Source organism: Sminthopsis crassicaudata, chromosome 3 (genome assembly GCF_048593235.1).
Source record: "Sminthopsis crassicaudata isolate SCR6 chromosome 3, ASM4859323v1, whole genome shotgun sequence".
In the NCBI taxonomy this organism is placed as follows: Eukaryota; Metazoa; Chordata; class Mammalia; order Dasyuromorphia; family Dasyuridae; genus Sminthopsis; species Sminthopsis crassicaudata.
In genome coordinates this window covers 635,596,672-635,619,265 of record NC_133619.1, presented here as the reverse complement: position 1 = coordinate 635,619,265, position 22,594 = coordinate 635,596,672, and the positions used below count along the sequence as shown (strand labels likewise).

General features: G+C 45.6%; 1 protein-coding gene across 6 annotated transcripts in view; it reads left to right on the top strand.

The window, feature by feature from the left end:
* Positions 1–22,594, top strand: part of TTLL10 (tubulin tyrosine ligase like 10) — a 58,083-nt gene that overhangs the window by 15,891 nt on the left and 19,598 nt on the right. For 3 of the 6 annotated variants that reach the window (XM_074306634.1, XM_074306633.1, XM_074306632.1), the window contains exons 2-6: positions 855–1,500; positions 7,673–7,732; positions 18,830–18,995; positions 19,447–19,565; positions 21,402–21,531. In XM_074306634.1, the coding sequence (XP_074162735.1) occupies positions 993–1,500; positions 7,673–7,732; positions 18,830–18,995; positions 19,447–19,565; positions 21,402–21,531 (983 nt within the window). In that variant the 5' untranslated portion in view covers positions 855–992. Of the gene's footprint in view, positions 1–64; positions 252–854; positions 1,501–7,352; positions 7,733–9,398; positions 9,543–18,829; positions 18,996–19,446; positions 19,566–21,401; positions 21,532–22,594 lie in introns of those variants that run through there. The other 3 variants (XM_074306631.1, XM_074306635.1, XM_074306636.1) reach the window with 3 other exon arrangements.

The window sequence follows — 22,594 nt, the reverse complement described above, 5'->3', positions numbered from 1 at the left end:
CCAGGGCCGGGCTGGGGGGTGGGGGTGGGGTGTTTGTGAGGGGGTGGGGTCCTAGCCCAAGCTGCCAGCCCCTGCTGCCAGTCACTCTTCAGCTCCAAGCATGCTGCTTCACACAGCTCTCACTCCCTCACCAGCGTCCCTCTCCTTCCCCACCACTAGATTCCCATCCTACCTGATTCTGCCCCATGTTGCCTCACCTGCTAGGTCCAGGTCCAGGTCCAGGTCCCGGTCCCGGTCCCGGCCAAGGCCAGGTCAGGCGGCCCCTGCCTGGGAGCAGGCCCGATGTGTGCTCTAGATACACAGCAGTGACTCTGATGGCCCCAAACCCGGCCTCCGCCCAGTCCGTTTGCTTTGGAGGAGCCTAGAGCCAAGTCCCCAGGGTGAGACAGGCCTGGAAAGCCTCCGGCCTGGAGGACTTGGCTCCCAACGCTCTCTCCCTTACCCGGCTGACCCCAGCCTCCTTATCTGTGAAATCAGGGGCCGGGGTCCCCTTCATGTATATATATATATGTGTCTATATAACCCAGAATCCCGGGCCTCACCTCCCTACCTGCAGAATGAAGGGGCGGCACCCACAGGCCCCCCTGCTTCCCTCCGGCCTGTCTGTGCTCGGGGACCCAGGATTCATTCCTGGCTCGGGAGAGCCCTTTCCCTGCCGCTCTGGGAACTCCCAGTGTCCCCAGCAGTCCGAGTCCCAGTCACAAACAGCCATCCCCCCCAGGTTCCCGCCATTCCTGGTAGATCCTCCCAGGGTGCCAATGGTGGCTCTGGCAGAGCGGGGAGAGGGGGGCTGGGGCTTTGGACCCTCCGCCAGCCCCAAGCGGCTGATGGCTCTCCCTCTGTTCTCTCTCCAGGCTCTGCCCAGCCTCCATGGGACTCAACCCAAGATCTTCCCTGGTGAGATCCCTCTGTCCTCCCCAGTTTCTCGGCAGTGGAATTACCTTTCAGAGAACGTCTGCGGCCACTGGGGAGCGGGCCGCTGGCCCACCAAGATGCAGACAAGACATGAAGAAATGACCCTTCCTCCCTCGAGCAACTCATTCCTCGAGATCAGCTGCCCCTCCAGGAGTTTGTTGCGGTCTCCAGTCCTCGATGACCCTGAGGACATTCTGAAAGGCATGTTCTGGAATGAAAAACAGCCCTTCATAGAAAGTTTGCCCTTCCAGTGGGAACCGGAGGGGAGTGTCATTTGCACAAATGACTTGAACGTGACTAAAACCGACATCCAGACCCCCCCTGGACCAAAGAAAGGAAGTAAATCGCTTTCCAAACCCACCCGGCTGCGGCTGGGCAAGGCAAGACCCAGCGGAAGCGGGAGTGGAAACGGCAGCCACCCTGTGAAGTCTCCCCCCTCGGAGGTCCAAGGGACTTCCATAAGGACCAAATCCATCAGCAAGGTGGGCCCGGCCACCATCAAGAGATCCCGGTCCAGCAAAGTCGCATCTCGAGGACGGTCCAAGCGACGGGGAATAAGGGTGGGGCTCAACTCTCAAGAGACAGGTGAATCCCCCGGGCCACAACCAAGAGCAAACCCCCACCCGGCTCCGGGCGCCTGGTGACAGGCTGGGCTGCGGGAATGGGGGTGGGGGCACATGCCTCGTATCCACGACATCTCAGAATAGTCAATATCTGGCCGCCTTCCACTTTCCTAAAATGATGATGGCAATAGTTAGCATTCATGGGACACCTAAAGGTTTGCAAACTGCTTAACAAAGCTCTCGTTTGCTGTTATTATTCCCATTTTACAGAGGAGGAAACTGAGGCATGGAGAGATTGGATGACTTGCCCCAGAGTTGCAAAGCTAGAAGGTGTACCAGGCTGGGATTTGAACGTGGGCATTCCTCACTTCAAATCCAGCATCTTGGTCCCGGATCCTTACTCCCCGGATAAGAGGCATGGCCTTTGGGGATCATGTTCAAGGTCTGCTTGGCGAGGAATGGGCTCCCAATACTAGTCTCTGGAGAGTCTTCCCAGCCGGTCTCTGGGATGAGAGTGAGCCGAGTGGTCCCAAATCCAGATGGCCGTCTCCCACTCAGCGTCCCCCCCGGCTCACCTCTCCGGAGCAGGAAGGTCAAGCTCCCCCTGTACTACGCCTTGCTGGCGTGATCTCCGCACCCACCCTGTCCCCCTCCCCCTCCCGTCTGCCTAGCTCTGTCCCTTCCCCTTCTTTTGATTATAACTGATCTCAGACAGGAGTGTGCTATATCACATTCACTACGATGTGAGCAGTTCCTTAGGGAGAAAAATCCTAGGATTTTGGAGCTCAAAGGATCTCTGAGGAGATCTGAGAGTCAGCCTGATGGAGCGAAGTCTGGGGACAGGAAGAATCCAGTCCAAATCCAGCCTCAGACAAATCCTAGCTGTGCGGCCCCAGCAAGTCAATCCACCTTGTCCTTTTTCGGTTTCCTCAAGCATAAAACGGGGATAATAATGCCTGCCCCTCAAGGTCCCGGGAGGAGAGTGAGATCGCTGTAAGGCACACAGAGCTGGGCGTACAGTGGGTGCTTAATAAGTGTTTGTTCCTCTTTTAAGATAAAAAGGGGAGAGATGAAAGGTGAATTGCAGAGGAAGGATCAAAAACCCAGGGTTTGTGTCTGAATGTAGTCTCGTCTCGCGCTCCCTTCTTTTTAGTCCTCTGGGATGGTATCTGAAGAGGTCTGCTTTGGGCAGGACACAGCAAGGCTGGGCCGATCACGGAGCCAGGCCTCTGGGGAGGGACCTCAGAGCAGCTTTCAGGGCCACTCAGCGCCCTTGATGAGGTTTAGATTTAGGGCACCAAAATGAGATCAGGGCGTCTGGTGGTCAGGGAGTTAAATGAAAAGGTCTAGAGGCACGTTCAGGGTTCAGGGAACCAAATGGAGAGGTTTGGCTCCCCTGCGACCCCTTGGGATTCGGCGCGAGGATAGGAAGTTTTGGGGACTCCCTTCTGCCGGCGCAGAGGCTCTCTGTAAAGGAATGTACAGTTCCGAAAACCTAGATTGATAAAAGGGTTTATTATGGGGACTGTGGAAGTAAGGTTAAAAGTCTGGTTACGGAAATAAGTGAGGGTAAAGCAAGGATGGTATTGGAAAGAGTATTCCAGTGGGCAGAGGCCCTTTACATGGCATAGCCTAGCATGGCATAGGACTGGCATGTTTGGAACTTCTGCAAAGAGAAGGTTTTAGTTTGGCTCTTTTATAATGGGGGCTTTGGCTCCAAGCTGAAGGGGGCTCGTGGGTGGAGTCCCAAGTTGGCTCCTCAATGGGTTTCAGCTTGAGCTGGAATTTGAATTCAATGAGTTTCAGGACTGAGCGACCCCACCAGATAACAAAAATGAAACTGTTTGTTCCTCGGCGCGGGGTCCCTCGAGGAGGTAGAATTGAAGGAGATTTTCTCTTTTAAGGATTTTCAGAGTTTCGGGGTCCCCTCCTCACCCTCTTAACCTCCCCTGCCCCTCCTGGTGCCTCATGACCCCTCGCAAGACCATGTCTGGCACCCACCCTGCCCAGGCTGGCACTTTGCTCTGGCAAGCCAGGCTCTCTCCAAAAGGGGGCGCCAGAAGCCTCCCTGGGGCTGACCTGAACCTCAAAATGAGGGACAAATGGAATGGAACTGGGGGTGTCCTGTGGGTCACTGGCTTTGTGGGTGGTGAGATCGACAAGATTCCGGACCCGGGGCTGTGAGAGAGGGGCTGGTTCTGTTTGTGAGGCTGCCTGTGAGTGGGCAGTGTGTGTGCATGTGTCTGTGTGTGTCAGTGGTTGGGGAAGGAAGCTGGGGCTCGGTTGTGATTCTTTCCAAAAATCCAATCCAACAAGCATTTATAAAGAGCCTACTATGTGTCAGGCCCTGAGGACACAGAGGCACTTAGGGAGCCATCCTTGTCAGGAAGGACCTCGAGCTCTTGGGGAGGGATGGAGGGAGGGGGAGGGGAGAATCCTAATAATCATGAGTAGAGAAGCCTGTGATGACCCTGGTCCTGCCTCTAACAACTATTATCTGTGGGATCTCGGATTAAGTGACTTAAACTCCGAAAGTTCTAAACAACTCACGTTTAGGAAAAGAACCACGTGTTTGTGAACATACATGTGTGCTTGTACCCCCACAGCGTGTGCATATCTGTGCGCTACGTGTGCACCAATATATTGTGCCCATGGATATGTAGGAACATGTAGGTGTATTGTGCACATGTGTATACACACAGGTATATGCATTGCAGGTGTATACGGAAATGTGTATCTTTGTGTTGTATTTATACACATGTTGTATTTGTACATGTATGCAGGTGTGTATGTTCATATACTCTATGTGCATAGTTGTGCAAGATGTATGTAGGCATATACTTATTGCACGTACCTGTATGTCTTATATGTGCACAAGGAGGTAGGTATAAATATGCACACGTATGTGACATGCATGTGCATGTGTAAATGGACACACATGTACTGAACATCTTTCTAGGTCTGCTGTATAGTGCAGATTGTCTGTGCGCACCTGCACACAAATATATGTTTAAAATGAACATAGCGTAGTGTATATGAACACGGGAATGTGTACATAAAGGTGTGCATTGTTGGGTTGCATTTTATGTGTCTGTTTATATCACAGTATGTGTATGTTTTGTGTAAACATATGCATACTAAGAAGTATATAGGTGAGCAAACACATGAACTTGTATATGTGTATACATGTAAACGTGTGTGTGTGTGCCCCTGTTATAGGAAGCTCAGCTGATGTAACAACGTAAGGTTGGCCACTAGACAAATAGGTCAATGGAACTTTTTCCTTAAGTTTTTATTTTATTTTTTAAATTTTTATTTTTAGTTTTAAAATCTCTCCCTCCCTCCATCCCTTCTCCCACCTATTAAGAAGCGAGAAATATCCACTATATATACATATATATACATATATATGTCCACACACACACATATATACACATATTATATATATATAATTTATATAATATATATATATATATATATATATACACACCATTATAGATAGATATACACACACACACAGATACACACATACATATAGTCATGAAAAGCATGTTTGTCCATTGGTCATGTTCCAAATATATGCACACATGTTTTTATGCATGCATATATACAATGCACACGCATGTTTGTGCACACGTATGCGTGTGTGTGTAACTATGGTTCAGCCTTCATGGACTCTGAGCCTATCAGAGGCTCTCTCTGGAGGTGGATGGCGTTTTACATCATGGGTCCTTCGGCGTCTGGGAGGATCATCGAATCGATCGATGATTAAGCCTTTCAGGGTTGGCCACATAATTCGCCAGTTTGCAAGGGGCCTCAGAGGCCGTCCAACAAGGGCCGAGAATCCCCTCCCATGTCGCCCCCAAACTGTGGTGCCTCAGTTTCTGCTCGGAGACTTCTGGGGAGGGGGAACCTGCCTCCTCCTAAGAGAGCCCACTCCACTTGGTGGCATCTGTAGAAGCAAATCCAAGGAGAAGAAACGTATTTAGAGCATGAAGGGAAATCTAATGGAATTTAGAGCATGAACCCAAGAGCATAATCTGACATTTTCAAGTCAAATGTGATCCTTGTTAATTCATGACTGACAAAAGTAGAGATTAGCTCACTTAAAGATAAAGAAAATGTCAAGGGAGGGGGTGGAACTTGTCAAAAGTTGGTTAAAAAGGCTTTTTCCTCACTCTCTTCCCACTCAGCTCTGGGGGAGATATCTCGCCTGAAGCCAAGCCTCTATCTACTTAACTCACTTCTTTGCCACCGGTTTCAAACCACTCTCTCCACCCCACCCTCACCCTTTACGGTAGGTTGTCTTCTCCTACTAGAATGTATATATCTTGAGGACAGGAACTTGGGTTTGTTTGCTTATATTCCTACCCCCAGAATTCAGTATACCTTACACATACTAAGTTTATCTATATCTGCCTATAGGTTTATATGTCTGTCCATTTGTTTTACTCTCCATCCATCTCTCCATTTGTCTGTCCAACCATCATTCCACCCACCTGAGCCTATCTATCATCTGCCTATATATCTATTAATATAATCTCTCTATATACAAGTCTCTGTCTCTATTCATCTATTTGTCTATCCTTCTATCTGCCCTTTTGTCCTTCCATCTCTCCATATACCTATCCATCTATCTTTCCATCTATCTATCTATCCATCCATCATCCAACCATCTATCTCCATCTGTCTATCTACCTAGCTCCATCCATCCATCCATCCATCCATCCATCCATCCATCCATCCATCCATCCATCTTTCCATTTGCCCATTTGTTTATCCATTTGTCCTATCCATCCATTTATCTATCTGTCCATCCATCTGTCCATCCATCATCTATCTTTCTTTCTAACTATCCAAGCATCCATCTGCTCTGTCAGTCCATTGATCCATCCATCTCATCTGTTTATCCATCCATCATCCAACCATCTGTCTCCATCTGTCTATCTACCTAGCTCCATCCATCCATCCATCCATCCATCCATCCATCCATCCATCTTTCCATTTGTGCATCTGTCTATCCATTTGTCCTATCTATCCATCCATTTATCTATCTGTCCATCCATCCATCCATCCACTCATCCATCTATTCAGCTAGCTGTCTATCTTTTTGCATTTCCTAGTAAGAAACATTCTCTGCTAAGACTCATCAATAACAACTTGACCTATATATAGTACTGGGCATGGAGTCCTGAAGACAAAAGTTTAAATTCAATTTCAGGCACTTCCTAGCTGTGTGAACTTAGGCAAGTCACTTGATATCTCTATTTACATCTATTTTCACATCTGTAAAATGGAGATAATAGCATAGGTTCATTGTGATAATCAAATGAGATGATATTTCTATATCACTTAGTGCACAAAGCTAGTCTTTGAGTTTCCTAGGATACTAAAAGGCTGATTGATTTGCTCAAGAAACATGTCAGGAGGAGAACTCAGATCCAGCTCTTCCTGGCTCTTAGGACAACCCTCTCCCCTCACCCGTCACATACTGGACATTTACTGAATGCTTTTGGATTGGATTGCACCGGCAGATGTGGGAGGAGAGGGAGTAACGTTCCATGGAAAGCAGTTTTCATAACAGTGACTCATATTTATGGGCTATTTTCTAATTAGAAAGCATTTTAAATGTCAAGCTCTCAGTTGAGTGAAGTCATGAAGGGGGGGAGGGAATGGAACAGGTTTGGCTGGAGAAGATGAGTGAAGGAAGGAGGGATGGAAAGAGAGATGAGAAGATGGGTTGGACTAGATTGCAGTCTCAGATTCTGGGAGTCAAGTCTTCATGATATAAAGAGTATCTAGAAGTCGGGGAAGTTTGAGCAGGGATGGAGAATGAGGAAATCAAGCTGTCCATTGTCCATTCTGCATGTACAGGATGGAGTGAGATTGGGGAGACAGGGAAAGACGAATTATGAAGAAGCTCATGCAACGATCCACAGGAGAGGCGAGGAAGGTCTAGGCTAGGCTGGTGGCCATAAGAGTGTTAGGATCTCAAAGCTGGAAAAGGTGTTGGAGGTCAGCCAGTCTAACCTCCCATCTCCTGAAGGAATCCCCTTCTACAGCATACCCGATGGGGTCCAGCCCTACTTCCGCTTGAACATTTTCAATGATGATAATCTCATCACTACGTCCTGAGACAGCTCATTTCACTTGTGGATAGAGCTAATTGTTGGAAACTTCTTCCATCCAATAAGCCAAAATCTGCCTCCATGGACCGATGAGACATACCATGAAGGAAGACTCCTCAGAATTTGGTGAGTTTTCATCTCTTCCCAATCGGTATATGGCAATTTCCCAGGAGGATTATATCCTCACCCTCATCCTTGGCAGTAGGGGACCCAGTAGATTCAGTCACTCAACAATATGTGTGACCTCATAAAAAAAAAAAAAACTCTATTTGCCTCAGTTTCCCCATCTGCAAAATTGTGTTACTTCACAGAGTTGTTGTAAGAAACAAATGAGTTAACATATGCAAAACACTTTACAAACCTTAAAGCTTGTAGCATATAAATGCTAACTATTATTAACATTATAATAATAATTATTATCACAGCTCTCAAAATAGAGTCTCCAGGTGGACAAAATCAAAGCAATGTGGGAACAGGGTCAGAGCCATGTTGTCTCCATAATTCTCTCTGTTCCTGGAGTTTCCCCAGAGATGTTTTCATTAAGCCTATAGAGGGTAGGGTCGGTATTTTTATTCATTTACAAAAGGTAGTCATTTTATCCATCTGAGATATTAGTCTGAAAAACATGAAATATAGAATTCAAGTAGACTAATATATTTAATTTTATATCTGATCATCCAATCTAGGATATCAAAATACAAATAATTTAGTATCTGGTTTAGAAATAATAGCATTATTCCCCACCCTCTCTGCACACATTCCCCTCTGACTCTCTAAGTGGCCATCCATCCCACCTCATTTTTCTCATGGTACTATGGCTCTGCTGTCTATGGGGAATGAGGGAAGAAGTGGGGCAAACACACCCTGGAGCCTTTGGTCTCACCATCCCCACCCCAGTGATCGGGGACACGGTGACAGACAGTTGGCAGCTTTCCTTTTTTTTAATCAAAGTTCTTGTCTAAAAAAATCATATGGAAATAAAAGGAGATGAATGTCACTCATCTGCTAGGGGCTGAACCAATGATGCTTCCATCCGTGCTTGGAGAATATGAATTGGCTTTTGTTCAGCTCCAAAAAGCAGTGAGCTTATCCACCTACATGCAGCATGCATAGTGCTTGGAACGTAGTTCTTAATAAATGTTGTCTGACTGATTGACTCTGCAATCATCCACAGAAAATAATAATAATAGAAGGAGATTCATTTGTCCTCAGTCAAGTCAATAAACATCAAGCATCAACTATTTATTTAGAGTTGAAATCATCCAAAGAAAAAGATGTGGAGGATGTGGTCATCCTTGCCACCATCATTATAATTGTCCTAGCATCCTAAGATTTGCAAAATGCTGTACGTATTCCCTTATCAATCCTGTGAGATAGGGGTTATTGTCATCTTTTTACAGATGAAGAAACTGAGGTAAGGAGAATTAACAATGAATTGCTCAGTGTTCACAATCCAGGAAGTGTGAGAGGCCAGACTGGAGCGGCGGGGGTTTGGGATGGTGACTCTTTCCACAAATCTGCTGTTTTAAATGACTGGCAGGTTTCTGCCTCTAGATTTTCCTGTAATTACTGGATTTTCCCCAGTTACCAGGTGGAAGGAAAGAACTTTGAATAGGAGAGAGAGGCTAAGAGAAAGGATTTGATGGAATTGGGCACTTGGAGAGAGATCAAACATCTCCAAGAAGGGACCCTTTAAGCAATGTTGATTCTTCTCCATATCCCCTCACCCCACTTGACAATGGACTGACTGAGGAGTCATAAATGACATCATTATGGACATTGTGACTAGGCACCTCCCCTTTCCCGCAGTGGGCGGGAAAGGGGGCAGAGGCCCAAGACTAGCAAAGGAAGAATGTTCGATGAAAACATAGGTCTCACACTGTAATCGACCACCATCCTCATCCACTCATGGGTCCAGAAAAAAAAAACCTTGAAGGTAAGGGCAATAGCATCAGAGAGAAGAAGGGGACTCTTGGAAGTGAAAGCAGATAGCTCTGACACCTTGGTTTTGGCCAGAAGGTGCCAGAGCCCCAGAGCTTTCAAAAGTCTTCTGAGAGCTAAAGGACAGACCAGGAGAGGAGGAGAGACTGGAGTTGGTGCCTTGAGGACAGGCCCCTGGGGAGGAAGGTCACCGGAATCAGAACAAGAACAGGATGGGGTTGGAGTGTAACTTGTTTCCTTCTGGCTGAGGACATTGGCCCCTTCTCCCCACTCTGACTTTCAGGCTCTTGAGCCTCTGTCTGCCTCCATATAAAACTATTCCAGCCATAGAGAGATGTCATGTAGTGGGAGAAGACCTGCTTCAAATCTACCTCTGACAGACAGTAGCTATGTGGACCAGGGCAAATAAATTGCTTAGCCTTCCGGTATTCTCTCTAAGACTGACTAATACGTAAATGAGTTGGGACCTGTATTTATACCCCTAGACATTGATATTGGATCAGCGATATAGGAAAGAACATCTGAGTCCTCGGGTCGAAAAGAGCTGAGTTCAAGGCTCAACACTTATTTCCGTCAAATGGGGCACAATCACTTACCTACTTTGAGTACCAGTTTCCTCTTCTATAAAATGATGTAATCACATTTACACTTGCCATCTCTGGGTGATTATTATGAAAGTCCCTTTAGAAGTGCTCAAATACTATAGAAATGTGAAAGGAGCCATGTCATTCATTCATTTTGACTCCTGCCTCAGACATTATCTGTGTGACCTTGGACAGCTCCCTTTCCACATGTTGCTCAAGTTTCATCTGTAACAGGAGAGGGATTGGAATACACAAACTTCTGGGGTCCCTTCGGCTTGAGAGCTTTGCTTTTGTATCGTTGGGGCTAAATTATTATTGTGAGACATTCTTTGGCGGCCAAAATTCAGAGTTTGAGAAGCTTACTAAAGTTAGCTCTGTACTTAAAAGAGAGGGTATCATTTTTTTCAGAAACACAGGGTGGCCAGAGAGTCAGGAAGACAAAAGCTACTCCTTTGATACATATAGGCCACGTGATGACCCTAAGCAAATCATTTGGCCTTTCACTGTCTCCAATCCTCCTTTGCCTTAGCAGATTATTGCTGTCATTTGTCCTTAGTCAAGTCAACAAACATTAAGCACCAACTATTTAGAGTTGAAATCATCCCCCAAAAAAGATGAGAACAAAATGTGGTCATCCTTGCTGTCATAATTGTCACCCTTATTGTCCTAGCATCCTAAGATTTGCAAAACGCTGTATGTATTCCCTTATCAATCCTATGAAGCACGGGCTATTGTCATCTTTTTACAGATGAGGAAACTGAGGTAAAGAGAATTACAATGAATTGCTCAGGTTCACACATCTTCACAAGTGTGAGAGGCCAGACAGGAGTGGCCGGGGTTTGGGATGGTGATTCTTTTCCCACAAATCTGCTGTATTAAATGACTGGCAGCCTTTTCTTGTAGTTAGTGGATTTTCTCCAGTTTCATGATAATCAGGGAAGTGATGCTGTGACATGCAAGTAAATTGGCTTTAAGTGATGGAAGGTCAGCTACTTCCAGTTCTTCTCCAGTGCACTTCTCCTGGTCTAGTGGTGAGGTATAGACTGGGAAGACTGGAGATGGCTCTGGATGCAATGAGAGACCTTAAGCTTTTTAAGCTAAGGTCTTTAGCACATCTTAGCTTGATTAAGGCTGCGCCCATTCAGTAATTAAGTCCAGGCAGCAACTGAGGCAAAGAATGGCCTCTTTCACCTAAAAGAATTTTCTCCATGAAATTATAAATTCAGACCCCACTCTCCAACCTCTCCCCACCCCTACACTGCCACAAAAAACCATCTTCATGGGTGTTGGACTTGGAGTCAGGAAGAATTAAGTTTCCTCGTCTTTTTCCTCATCTATAAAGTTGGTATAATATCACCTATCTGCCAGAGTTATTGTGAGGACTGAATGAGTTGGCTAATATATATTAGCTAAGTACTCTACAGAGTCTAAAAGTGGTATATAAATGCTAGTTATTATCACCATGATTATTACCATCGTCACAATGCTAATTTGTCTAAGTCTCTTCCCAGGGGCAGGGCTCTTAACCAACAAGAGGAGAAGAGCCCCTTGGAGTCCTAGATAGATCTAGGATCATGGGAGTGAAGGGACCCAGTCTCACCCGGTCTCAACCTGTCCCCTAGAGAAGATAGGGATACGTGTTGTCACCTACTCCCTAATCAGCTAGGACAAAGGATGCATGGCTCATGTATGAGCTTGATGTGGGTTGAGCATTAAATGTCCTGCTTGATCGGCTGGAACTGTCCTGGGTCTGCCTGGCAACTGTATTTTGATTAGCCTGAATATTAAATGCTTCTGGGTAGGCAGCTCTCTCCACTGTCCATCTATCCAAAAAAAATAGCAGAAGGCAGAGAAAATAACTTCTCCGGGGCTCAGAAGTTGTTCTGCTGTGTGTGAGAGAGACACAGAGAGAGAGGAGGAAGGCTATATATAGCTTGTTTTTTTTTGAGTTGCTGTTACATAATGGTTATTGAAAAACAACATTAATTATGGCTCCCTCTTGGGAATAGGGTGCTTAAGTAAAGTCTTCCAAGTTACGGACTCTGACTCTGAGCAGGGCTAAGGGTAGGAAGGATCAGAATTAGGCCTATAGTGCCAGTTGGGATCACTGATAATAAAACTTGGATCCAGAAAAGGAGAGTCCCCCTTATATTTGGGAGGAATAGATAACTTATGATGCTGAAGTCAGGAGAATAAAAGTGAACCCATCTCAGTGAATAGAGCACAGACCTAGAATCAAGAAGACCTGAGACCTAAAACCCTGCCTTAGATGCTTAACTTCTGTCTGCCTCAGTTTCCCCATCTATAAAATTGATCGAGGCACCTACCTCCAAAAGTGCTGTGAGGATCAAATGAGATAATATTTATAGAACACTTTGCAAACCTTCAACTACAATATGTATGCTAGTTATAACTCCATTTTAATTCAAAGAATCAGAGGAAAGTTCACTAGGGATAGATATAACTCTCTTATAATGCTTGGGTCAGGAATAGGGATAATTACTTTAAGGCACACTCAAGAGTGGAGGGAACTTCATCTCAATGCTAGAGGATTAGGAGTGAATTTTATTATGACACTGAAAATGAGTAAAAAAAAAAAAAAGAATTCTGGATTTGCGGTCAGTGGGTGGTGGTGGGATTATCCCATTATTATTTTAAGAATTCCCTGAGTTTAAAGGACATCACTGTTGTCAGGGAATGGGGAGTCATCTCATTATAACCCTGGGGTCTGAGAATTTTGGCAAAAAGAGTTCTCTATGGCCCAGGGAACTATTATGGTGGCCCTTCCTGATAAAGCTTGAGGGCTCTTTGTTTTAAAAGGCAGATTAAAAACACAAATCATAAATATATGTTTATGTATGATTTTATATATACCATTTACATCTCTATGCTGTGGCCTTGGGTGAAGGGGAGAAATTGCATCCCTTAACTGAGAAGGAAGTTCTGTTTCTTCTTGTGAATTTTGTTCTCCGGAGCCCGAGCTGAAGTCACCACCATTGTTGATTCCTCTCCAAAGACCCGAGGGCCCTTTAGATCTGGGCAGTTGAGTAGGTACTTACTATGTGCCGGGTGTCCCGTGCTAAGCTTGGAGTGGAGGAAGATTACAAAGAAAAAAAGCAGCTTCTCCCCTCAAGAAGCATCAATTCTAGTAGGGGAGCTAGCATGTAAATAATTGGATATATATGAAGTAAAACGCAAATAACTGGATACGTACAATCTATTCAAGTTCTCCAGTTTCATGACATCAGGGAAATGATGCCGTGATGTGCAAGTGATGCTGTGATAGGGAAAGGAGGGGAGAGAAAGAAAGGAAGCATTGGGTGTCCAAGTCAGAGCCGCTATTGCACATGGAGCATCTGGTTTCCAACTACACTCTTTAAGGAGCAGCAAAATGTTCTCTTGGTTGGGCTTAGGGAGTCCCTTGACTATCACAGTGCTAGAGATAAAAATATAGCCCTATTCTGACGCTGGGTCAAGTATTCTGGATGGCTCTAGCATAATTTCATTATAATCCAGGGTGGGGGTGAGAGGGGGAAATGGGGTGTCGAGCATCATCCGTAGCACACTTCTAGGGATTAGGAGATGGGGACAGCCGCAGTATGATAAAAATTGTGTGAGGGGATAAGGGATGGGATCATGGTGGAGTTTGACATGGTCTGTAACTGCTGATTGATCCCCAGGAAGTACATTTGAGAAGGCGATGAATTCTTCAGTGCATCTGAGGGAATGTCAAGATCCAGAGTGCAAAGAGAGGGAGAGGAAAAGGGGGTGACTGTATGAGTAGAAGGAAGCCTGGAGATTTCCTCGAGGAAAGAGGGCTTCCCGACTTATGAGTGTTGGGAGGCAAATAGACCCAGGATAGACCCTCCCAATCTGTGTGTCCTGGAGATGGAGAGTCTCCCATGATTCTCGGTCAGAAGCACTAATGCTGAAGAGCAATGAGTAAGCCCAGTCATGTGCGGCCTTATGTATGAATGGCACATGTCTGGGTGTCCTGATGGAGAAGGACAACTCCTGGGGGGGGGGTTGGGAATAGAATGAGGGAGAGGGAAGAGAGGGGGATAACATTAGCAAGTGTATTCAGGTCATAGGACTTGGAGCTGGAAAGTATCTTAGAGATCATGGAGTCTTAACACCTTCATTGCACAGATGAGGAAATGGAGACCGAGAATACTGAGTAAAATAGGAAAGAAATGGTACGGGGGCATAGAGGATGGAGTCGTGGATTCCGCATCATGAAGGCCTGCCTCAGACAGTCACTAGCTGCGTGACCCTGGGCAAGTCATTTAATAACTCTCAACCTTTCGGTTTCCTTATCTATAAAATGGGGGCAATAATTGCATCTCCTTCTGAAGGTTGTTGTAAAGATCAAAGGAGATAATATTTGTAAAAGTGCTTAAAGCATTATCTATAAATTCAAGTTCTTGTTATTGTTATTCTCAGACTCCAAACTCAGGGTTCATTCCAGTTCGCTGTGTTCAACTCAGGACAGTATGAAATTAGTGGCAATTTTATCACTACCAATGATTCAGGCTATAGTGACACTAAGTCCTATAAGAATATTGTGGGGGGCAGCTAGGTGGTGCAGTGGATAGAGCGCCAGCCCTGAAGTCAGGAGGACCCGAGTTCAAATCTGCCCTCAGATACTTAACACTTCCTAGCTGTGTGACTTAACTGTGCAAGAGCTGTGCAGGAAACTTAATCCCAATTGCCTTAGGGGAAAAAAAAAATTTGCTGACTGGACTTTTCAACCAAGCCTAGACGTGAAAGACCCTAATAGAGAAGGGCTAGAAGGACTTCTTCCATATGATTGGCTTTTCCCACCAAGAAGGCCAAGCCATTGATAGGTTCAGGGCTCCATCCCCCAAGGTCACTCTCGCCCCTGACCAAGGAGACCAGGCCACCAAGCAGAGAGAATCACAAAGCTCTGAGTTAGACTGGACTTCAAGAGGTCATCCCATTCAATTCCATCCCTGAACAAGAATTCCACCTACAGCATTTGGACCAGTGCTCCTCCAGGCTTTGAATGAAGGAAAACACCCACTCCTGTTCTGTTTTGGGAGGACACAACTCTTAGCCATTATTAGGAAATTTTTCCTAACTGAGTCTTTATCAGTAGTACCTTTTGTTCCTCAGGAAGTCAAGAAGAAAACAAGAAATTATCTATTTTCCATGACATTCATCAGCTATTTGAAGTCAATCATCATGTATTCCCCAACTAAATCTTTTCTAGGTTCTCTAACATTTTCTCTTATGTTGTGGTCTCTAGTTCTCCCCCTAAACACACACACTTCACACCATGTTGGTCTCCACCTTGACTGTTCTTCCTAAAATGTCATTCCACAACTGGTCGGAAGGTGCAAGGATTATTGAGAATCTTCCTGATTTTAAGCAAACATTATATACATCTAGCATTAGCTCAGAAGAGCATTATTTGGAGGGCTTGCCATGTTGTGATCACTTAAGCAAAACCCCTCCATAAAAATCTTTTTCATGAAAAATTTATCTAGCTGTGCCCCATTAAGTACTGAATGAAAGTGCAGAATTTCCTCTTAACCCACTAGTTAAATTCCCCCTAATTCAATTCACTGTTTTTAGCCTGTGGATGATGAACCTAGGATCCTGTATATCACTTAGGGCACTAATTTTTCTCCAAATTTTATATTATTTGCAAGTAAGACAAACACTTTCATCCAAGTGGTTGATAAAAATGTGAACCTGCTCAAGACCAAGGACAGAACCCAGGATCGCTACCCTAAAAATCTCTCTGGAAGTTGGCACACGGTGGTTCCTGAGCATTGAACCCGAAAGAACACTGACACTTGAGAGAGGGGATCTGAATTCAAATCCCACTGTTGTTACTTAGTCTTTGGAGCAATGACCTCAACTAGTCATTTCCTTTCTCAGAACACATTTACACATTTCCTAGATTTGTTCTAGGCTTCCAGTGTCTCTAAATGGTTTCTATCCAAGGTGGTCTTTGTCTTTTTTTATTATAGTTTTTATTTATAAGGTATATGCATGGATAATTTTTCAGCATTGGTATTTGCCAAACCTTTTGTTCTAATTTTTCCCTCCTTCCTCCCACCCTCTCCCCCAGATGGCAGGTTGACCAATACATGTTAAATATGTTAAAGTATAAATTAAATATACTATATGTATACGTATCCATACAGTTATTTTGCTGTACAAAAAGAGTCGGACTTTGAAACCGTGTACAATTAGCCTGTGAAGGAAATCAAAAATGCAGTCAAGATAAAAATAGAGGGATTGGGAATTCTATGGAGTGGTTCACACTCATTTCCCAGAGTTCTTTTGCTGGGTGTAGCTGGTTCAATTCATTACTGCTCTATTGGAACTGATTTGGTTCATCTCATTGTTGAAGAGAGCTGTATCCATCAGAATTGATCATCATACAGTATTGTTGTTGAAGTAGATAATGATCTCCTGGTCCTGCTCTTTTCATTCAGCATCAGTTGATGTAAGTCTCTCCAAGCCTCTCTGTATTCCTCCTGCTGGTCATTTCTTACAGAACAATAATATTCCATAACATTCATATACCACAATTCAGCCATTCTCCAATTGAGGGGTATCCACTCCGTTTCCAGTTTCTGGCCAACTACAAAGAGGGCTGCCACAAACATTTTTGCACATGTGGGTCCCTTTCCCTTCTTTAAGATCTCTTTGGGGTATAAGCCCAGTAGTAGCACTGCTGGGTCAAATGGTATGCACAGTTTGATAACTTTTTGAGCATAGTCCCAAATCTCTCTCCAGAATGGTTGGATGTATTCACAATTGGTGGTCTTTATCTTAACGTACATGTGAACCAAGAACTAAATCTATAATCCTCCTATCACTTAACCCTATTTGACATCTAGTTTGCTACAAGAATAGAATGACAGACCAAAGGTTTGATTCACTTTGGGCATGCTGTCCCTACAGTTTACCTCAATCCAAAAAAAATCATTTGGAAGTGAAGTTAATCTGGCATGACTTGACAGAGCCACATTGGTTTGGAGTGGTTACCTCTTCCCCTGTCTAATGCTGGAAATTCAGCCCTTTGATAACAGGTTCTGAAATTTTGAGAGGAATCATTTGCCTTGTGTGTAGTTGACAGAATCTCTATCCTCTTCTTTAAAAAAAAAGAGAAAAAATAACCTTTCTGTAATTCATCCATCAGCACTTCTCTCATTCTCCACCTTCTTCCTTCTATTTCCAATCACATCTATTTGTAAAATACCTAGTACAAGTGCCCAGCATATAGTAGGTACTTAATACTTGTTCTTTTCCCCTTCCCTTCCATACTTAGATTCCCTGGAATATAGTTAGTTTGTGGCAGATAACTTGAACATACTCAGAGCTGAACTCCATCTTTTATCTTATTGACTTGGGGTTTATTTTGTTTCTCTTTCCCATGCTAAAGATGATTCATTTTGACTGAGAAAACAAATTTTCCTCCTCTCTTTCATATCCTTTATCATCTTCTCCATCTTTTTTTTTTGACTCTTTGCCTCCTAAAGAAACCCTCTTTAGCTGTCCTAATATTCATCCCTCCCGAACTTTAGTCACCCTGTGCTGTTCTTAAAGAACTGCACTATTCTCTTGGATTTAGCCTCTTCATTTTCATTTATCTTTATTAAAATCTGACTCATCCAATGAATTTCCGGTGTATCCATATCTGTCTGATTGTTGATTCTTAATTATTTCTCTCACTCTTTTGAACTCCACTTTCCCCAAATCTATGCCATCAAATTATGCCCATGGACCTCTTCTCACAATCATGTTTCTAAGTCCATAAGTAGAACAGGAGAGACAAAGGACCCAAAATATATTGAAATACAATTATTGCATTTTTAAAGTTCCTGCTCTCCTGTTCAAAGATTCCTGCACTGGAGTGTATCTGAGTCCCCAAGTTCTAAAGGAACTCCAATCCCAGACAGACCCCCGAAATCATAGAGCCTCCGCCCTACCCAAAGCATGAGCCGGTGTCCACATCATCTTACCCCCATCAAGCAGCCATGTGACTTTTCCCTTCCAAGGAGTGCGATGCATGGAAAATAGCCCTAGGTAGTCAGACTTTGAAACAGTGTACAATTAGCCTGTGAAGAAAATAAAAAATGCAGGCGGACAAAATCAAAGGATCTGAGTTTGAATTCTAGCCTGGCTACTGCGTGGTGTTGGGAAGGTCTCTTTTGCTGTCGATGCTCCTCATGAGGAAAATGAAGAATTTTTTCTAGACAAGTTACCATGAAATCTTTTCCAGATCTCAAATCTTGTGCTTGATCAAGAGGAAAGACCCTGAGATCGGGGATCAAATCTCATTTCTGGAGTGACTCTGAGCAGGTTTATTCCCTTCTCTGAACTTCAATTTCCCTCTTTGTAAAATGAGGAGGTTGTACTAGGGGTTATAAAATGAAGGGGTTGTACTGTCTTGAGGTACTTTCCAGGTCAGAGCCTGTGATGAGTTTATTTACTATGTGTCCCAGTACTTCCTGCTCTATTTTTGGGCCTGAAGTTCCTAGGACTGTGTGGCTTCTGATGGGGGCTCCTGACTTCTTTCCCAAAGGACAGGGGTTCAAGTCATCCCTAGACCGATGTTGGCTTTCTTGTTCCCGTCAGACCCCAGACCCACCTGATTTCTCCACAGAGGGGGAAGAAAAAACCCTGGGTGACATTTCTTTGGATCATGTTTTTTCAGGTGCCCCTGCCCACCCAGAAACACGAGCTGTGACCAAAACTGAAGCCTCAGGGATTCAAGCCCACCATACACACCCCACAGAAGAGCCCACCCTTGGAGAAAAGAAGTTGCAGCCTCCCTCACAGGGTCCCTTTTTCTACATCGGGGGTACCAATGGAGCCGTGCTGTAAGCAATCTCCTTGGAAGAAGGGAGATGGGGAGGGGAGAGCCGGGTGCCCCCACAGGCCTTTAGGGGAGGAGGGATTGATGCAGTAATTGGCTGCCCCAAGCCAAAGTCTGGGCACTGGGGTAATGTTGACAACCCTAAAATTGAGGGCGTATCTCAGGGTTCCCACCCCTACTTATTTTGTCCTGCCCTGTCCCCACACCTGCCAGGTCCAGCTGCCCCAGTACTGGCCCACAGGTTACTTAGCTAATGTCTTCATTAAAAACAGTAGGAAAGTTGCTGGCTTAGGACCATGTTTTCCTTCTCCCATTCCCCCTCACCCCCAGGTCTGGGGCCAGCTGCAGGGCTTCGGGTGTCAGTCAGCCTTCCCAAGAGCTTCTCGGGGGAATCTGAGGCCCCAGAGCTGATTAAGTCATCGTTAACAGTCCAGTGAATCTTGTTATCCTGGCAGGATCAGTTCCTATTGCCGGAGCAAAGGCTGGCAGAGAATCCATGACAACCGTCGAGAGGATTACAAGCTGAAGTGGTGTGAGACCAAGTGCAGGGACACCTATTACTCCTTTCGAGAAGGTGAAGCCCAGCGAAAAGGGGGGGTAGGGGGAACAAAGGCTCCCCAAACCAGATACTCGCTCCCGGCCAGTCCAGATAACCAGCAATTAATGCCCAGCACACAGGAGCCAACTGGCTGACCAAGCAAGCTGGCACTCTGGCTCAGGACACGGAATTTCAGAGCTTGAAGGGACTCCCATAATTCTCCAGCCTGAGCTCCTAGTGAAAAGGATCCCCCCCTACCTTCCCAGCCGAGCAGTCGAAGGAGTCCAGTGAGAGGAGGGGGAAGCCATTCCACTCTCCCCGTTAGGAAGTTTTCAGTGAGCTTCTCTGTAGTTTTCCCCACTGCTGGCTGGGTCCTCCAGGGCCAAGTGGAATAAAGCTAATCCCTGTCCCCCAAAACATGCACTTGATGATAGCTGCCTGTAGACACAGCACTTCCCACAGCTTCTGTCCCATCTAGAAATATGGGAGGTCCCCATCCCCAAACTGCCAGGCTGAGGCCCTGGCAACAATGACCAATGTCTTATGTCATAGCAGTGCCCATGCCATCCTTCAGGTCCACAGGGAAACTGGGGTGACCAAGTCATACCTGATAAAGTGCATATTAATCCCTGACCCTATGACACCTTTAGCTCACCTTGAAAGGTACAAGGGAGCAACCCAGGACATCCTTAAGGCTGTCCCCTGCCCACACAGTCCCTGAGAGAGTTTTCTCCAAGGAGCAGCACAGGGGGAAAGAGCCATAAGTGACCCCAATTTCTGTCCTCTTCAGGACCCTTGAATTTGGGTGCCAGGAGCCAATTCCCACTCAGGAGAGTCTATGAACCCAGTAATGGCAGCACATGCCGAGTCCTTTCCCGCTGAGCCGCTCCCACTCCCTCTCCTTATATTGGGCAGCTGGGGCTCCCTTTTCTGCATAGCCTGCCCCCTTCCCAATAGTAAGGTCCTTGAGGGGAGGAACTGTTTCACTGTTGATAGGAACACCCCTTGCACCCGACACAGGGGCAGCCTGGTAGATAGTATTTAATCAATCTCTTAATGATCGATTAGCATCGGGGCATGATGAAAAGGGCCTGGAGCCCTGAAGACTGGATCTGGGCACTGGGGCTGAGACTAGAAAGCCGTGTCAGACTCTGTATCAGCACCAGTGCCTCTGGGGACTAGGTAGCAATCGTATGTGACCATCAAGGTACCAAGCCATCAATAGCCAGATAGTTATTAATCGAGTGACAGGAAATGTTTTAAACTTTGAGGATGCAGAGGTAAAAATGACATCATCTCTGGCCCTTTATCACGGGACAGCTAGGTGGCGCAGTGGATAGAGCACCAGCCCTGAAGTCAGGAGGACCCGAGTTCAAATCCGGTCTCAGACACTTAACACTTCCTAGCTGTGTGACCCTGGGCAAGTCACTTAACCCCAACCTCAGAAAAAGGAAAAAAAAAAGTTTATCACATCACATGGTGGCGTGAGGGTCATATTTGGACACTCAATCAACCGACATTCATTAAACCCGCTAGCCAGGCTGGAGCACCGGCCACAAAAATGGAACAGCCCCTGTTCTGAGGAGCTTGCTTGCCATAGAATGTACGAGCAATGGCTCTTTGGGAAAGCCATCTTGCCTCCTAACCCCTTCTCTCCTTTTTACCACTTCGTCCCCATCCATCTGTTTACATCCACCCATCCTTCATTTCTCCTCCTGTATATGTGACCATCTTCCTCGCTCCTGTTCATTTTCCTGCCCTCCCAGCCCAGAAACACTTAGTCGGTGCCTGCACTGTAGGACGGAATCCCCTTGAGGGCAGGCACCCCCCTCCCACTGCCCCGGCTCCTCATCCTGGTGTTTTGTGGCACAGGTGAACAACTCCTCTACCAGATCCCGAACAACAAGCTCTTGACAACCAAGATCGGCCTCCTGAATGCCCTAAGGGAATATGCCAGAGTTATGAGCAAGATCAGCAGGTCACCAACTGCAGCCCATATCAAGTAAGGACCCCTACGCTCGGGTGCCAAGCTAGGAGCCATCTCCTCCCCCCCAGAGAAGGAGCCCCACTTGGAAAGGATCTTGGAGATCAATTTGCTCAACACTATTCCCCCATGCCTGTTTTAGAGAGGGCAAAACTGAGTTCCAGATCACATAGGAAGTGACAGGACCAGGCTAAAAATCCAGATGCTCTGACTCCCAAGCCAATGGTGGTGGTTTTCAACAACACTACTATGCAGGCTTTGCTCAAATGTCCTGGCTTCCATTAAGGGGGCAGAATGGCGAGCAAGGAGGCCCTACATTTATTCACAAAGTGGGCGCTTGGCAATTGTTTCTGTCTTGGATGGGTAAAGGGAGGGAAGGAAGGAAGGAAGGAAGGAAAGGAAGGAAGGAAGGAAGGAAGGAAGGAAGGAAGGAAGGAAGGAAGGAAGGAAAGGAAGGAAGGAAGGAAGGAAAGGAAGGAAAGGAAGGAAGGAAGGAAGGAAAGGAAGGAAAGGAAGGAAAGGAAGGAAGGAAAGGAAGGAAGGAAGGAAGGAAGGAAAGGAAGGAAAGGAAGGAAGGAAGGAAGGAAGGAAGGAAGGAAGGAAGGAAGGAAGGAAGGAAGGAAGGAAGGAAGGAAGGAAAGGAAGGAAAGGAAGGAAGGAAAGGAAGGAAGGAAAGGAAGGAAAGGAAAGGAAAGGAAAGGAAAGGAAAGGGAAAGGAAAGGAAAGGGAAGGAAAGGAAAGGAAAGGAAAGGAAAGGAAAGGAAAGGAAAGGAAAGGAAAGGAAAGGAAAGGAAAGGAAAGGAAAGGAAAGGAAAGGAAAGGAAAGGAAAGGAAAGGAAAGGAAAGGAAAGGAAAGGAAAGGAAAGGAAAGAAAGGAAGGAAGGAAGGAAGGAAGGAAGGAAGGAAGGAAGGAAGGAGAAAGAGGAAAGGGGAAAAGGGAAAGGAGAAGGGGAAAAGGAAGAGGGAAAAGGAAAAGGAAGGAAAGGAGAAAGGGAAAAGGGAAAGAAAAAAATAAAGGAAAAGGGAAGAAAAGGAGGAAGGGAAAGGAAAGGAGAAGGAAAAGGAAAAAGGAAAGAAATGA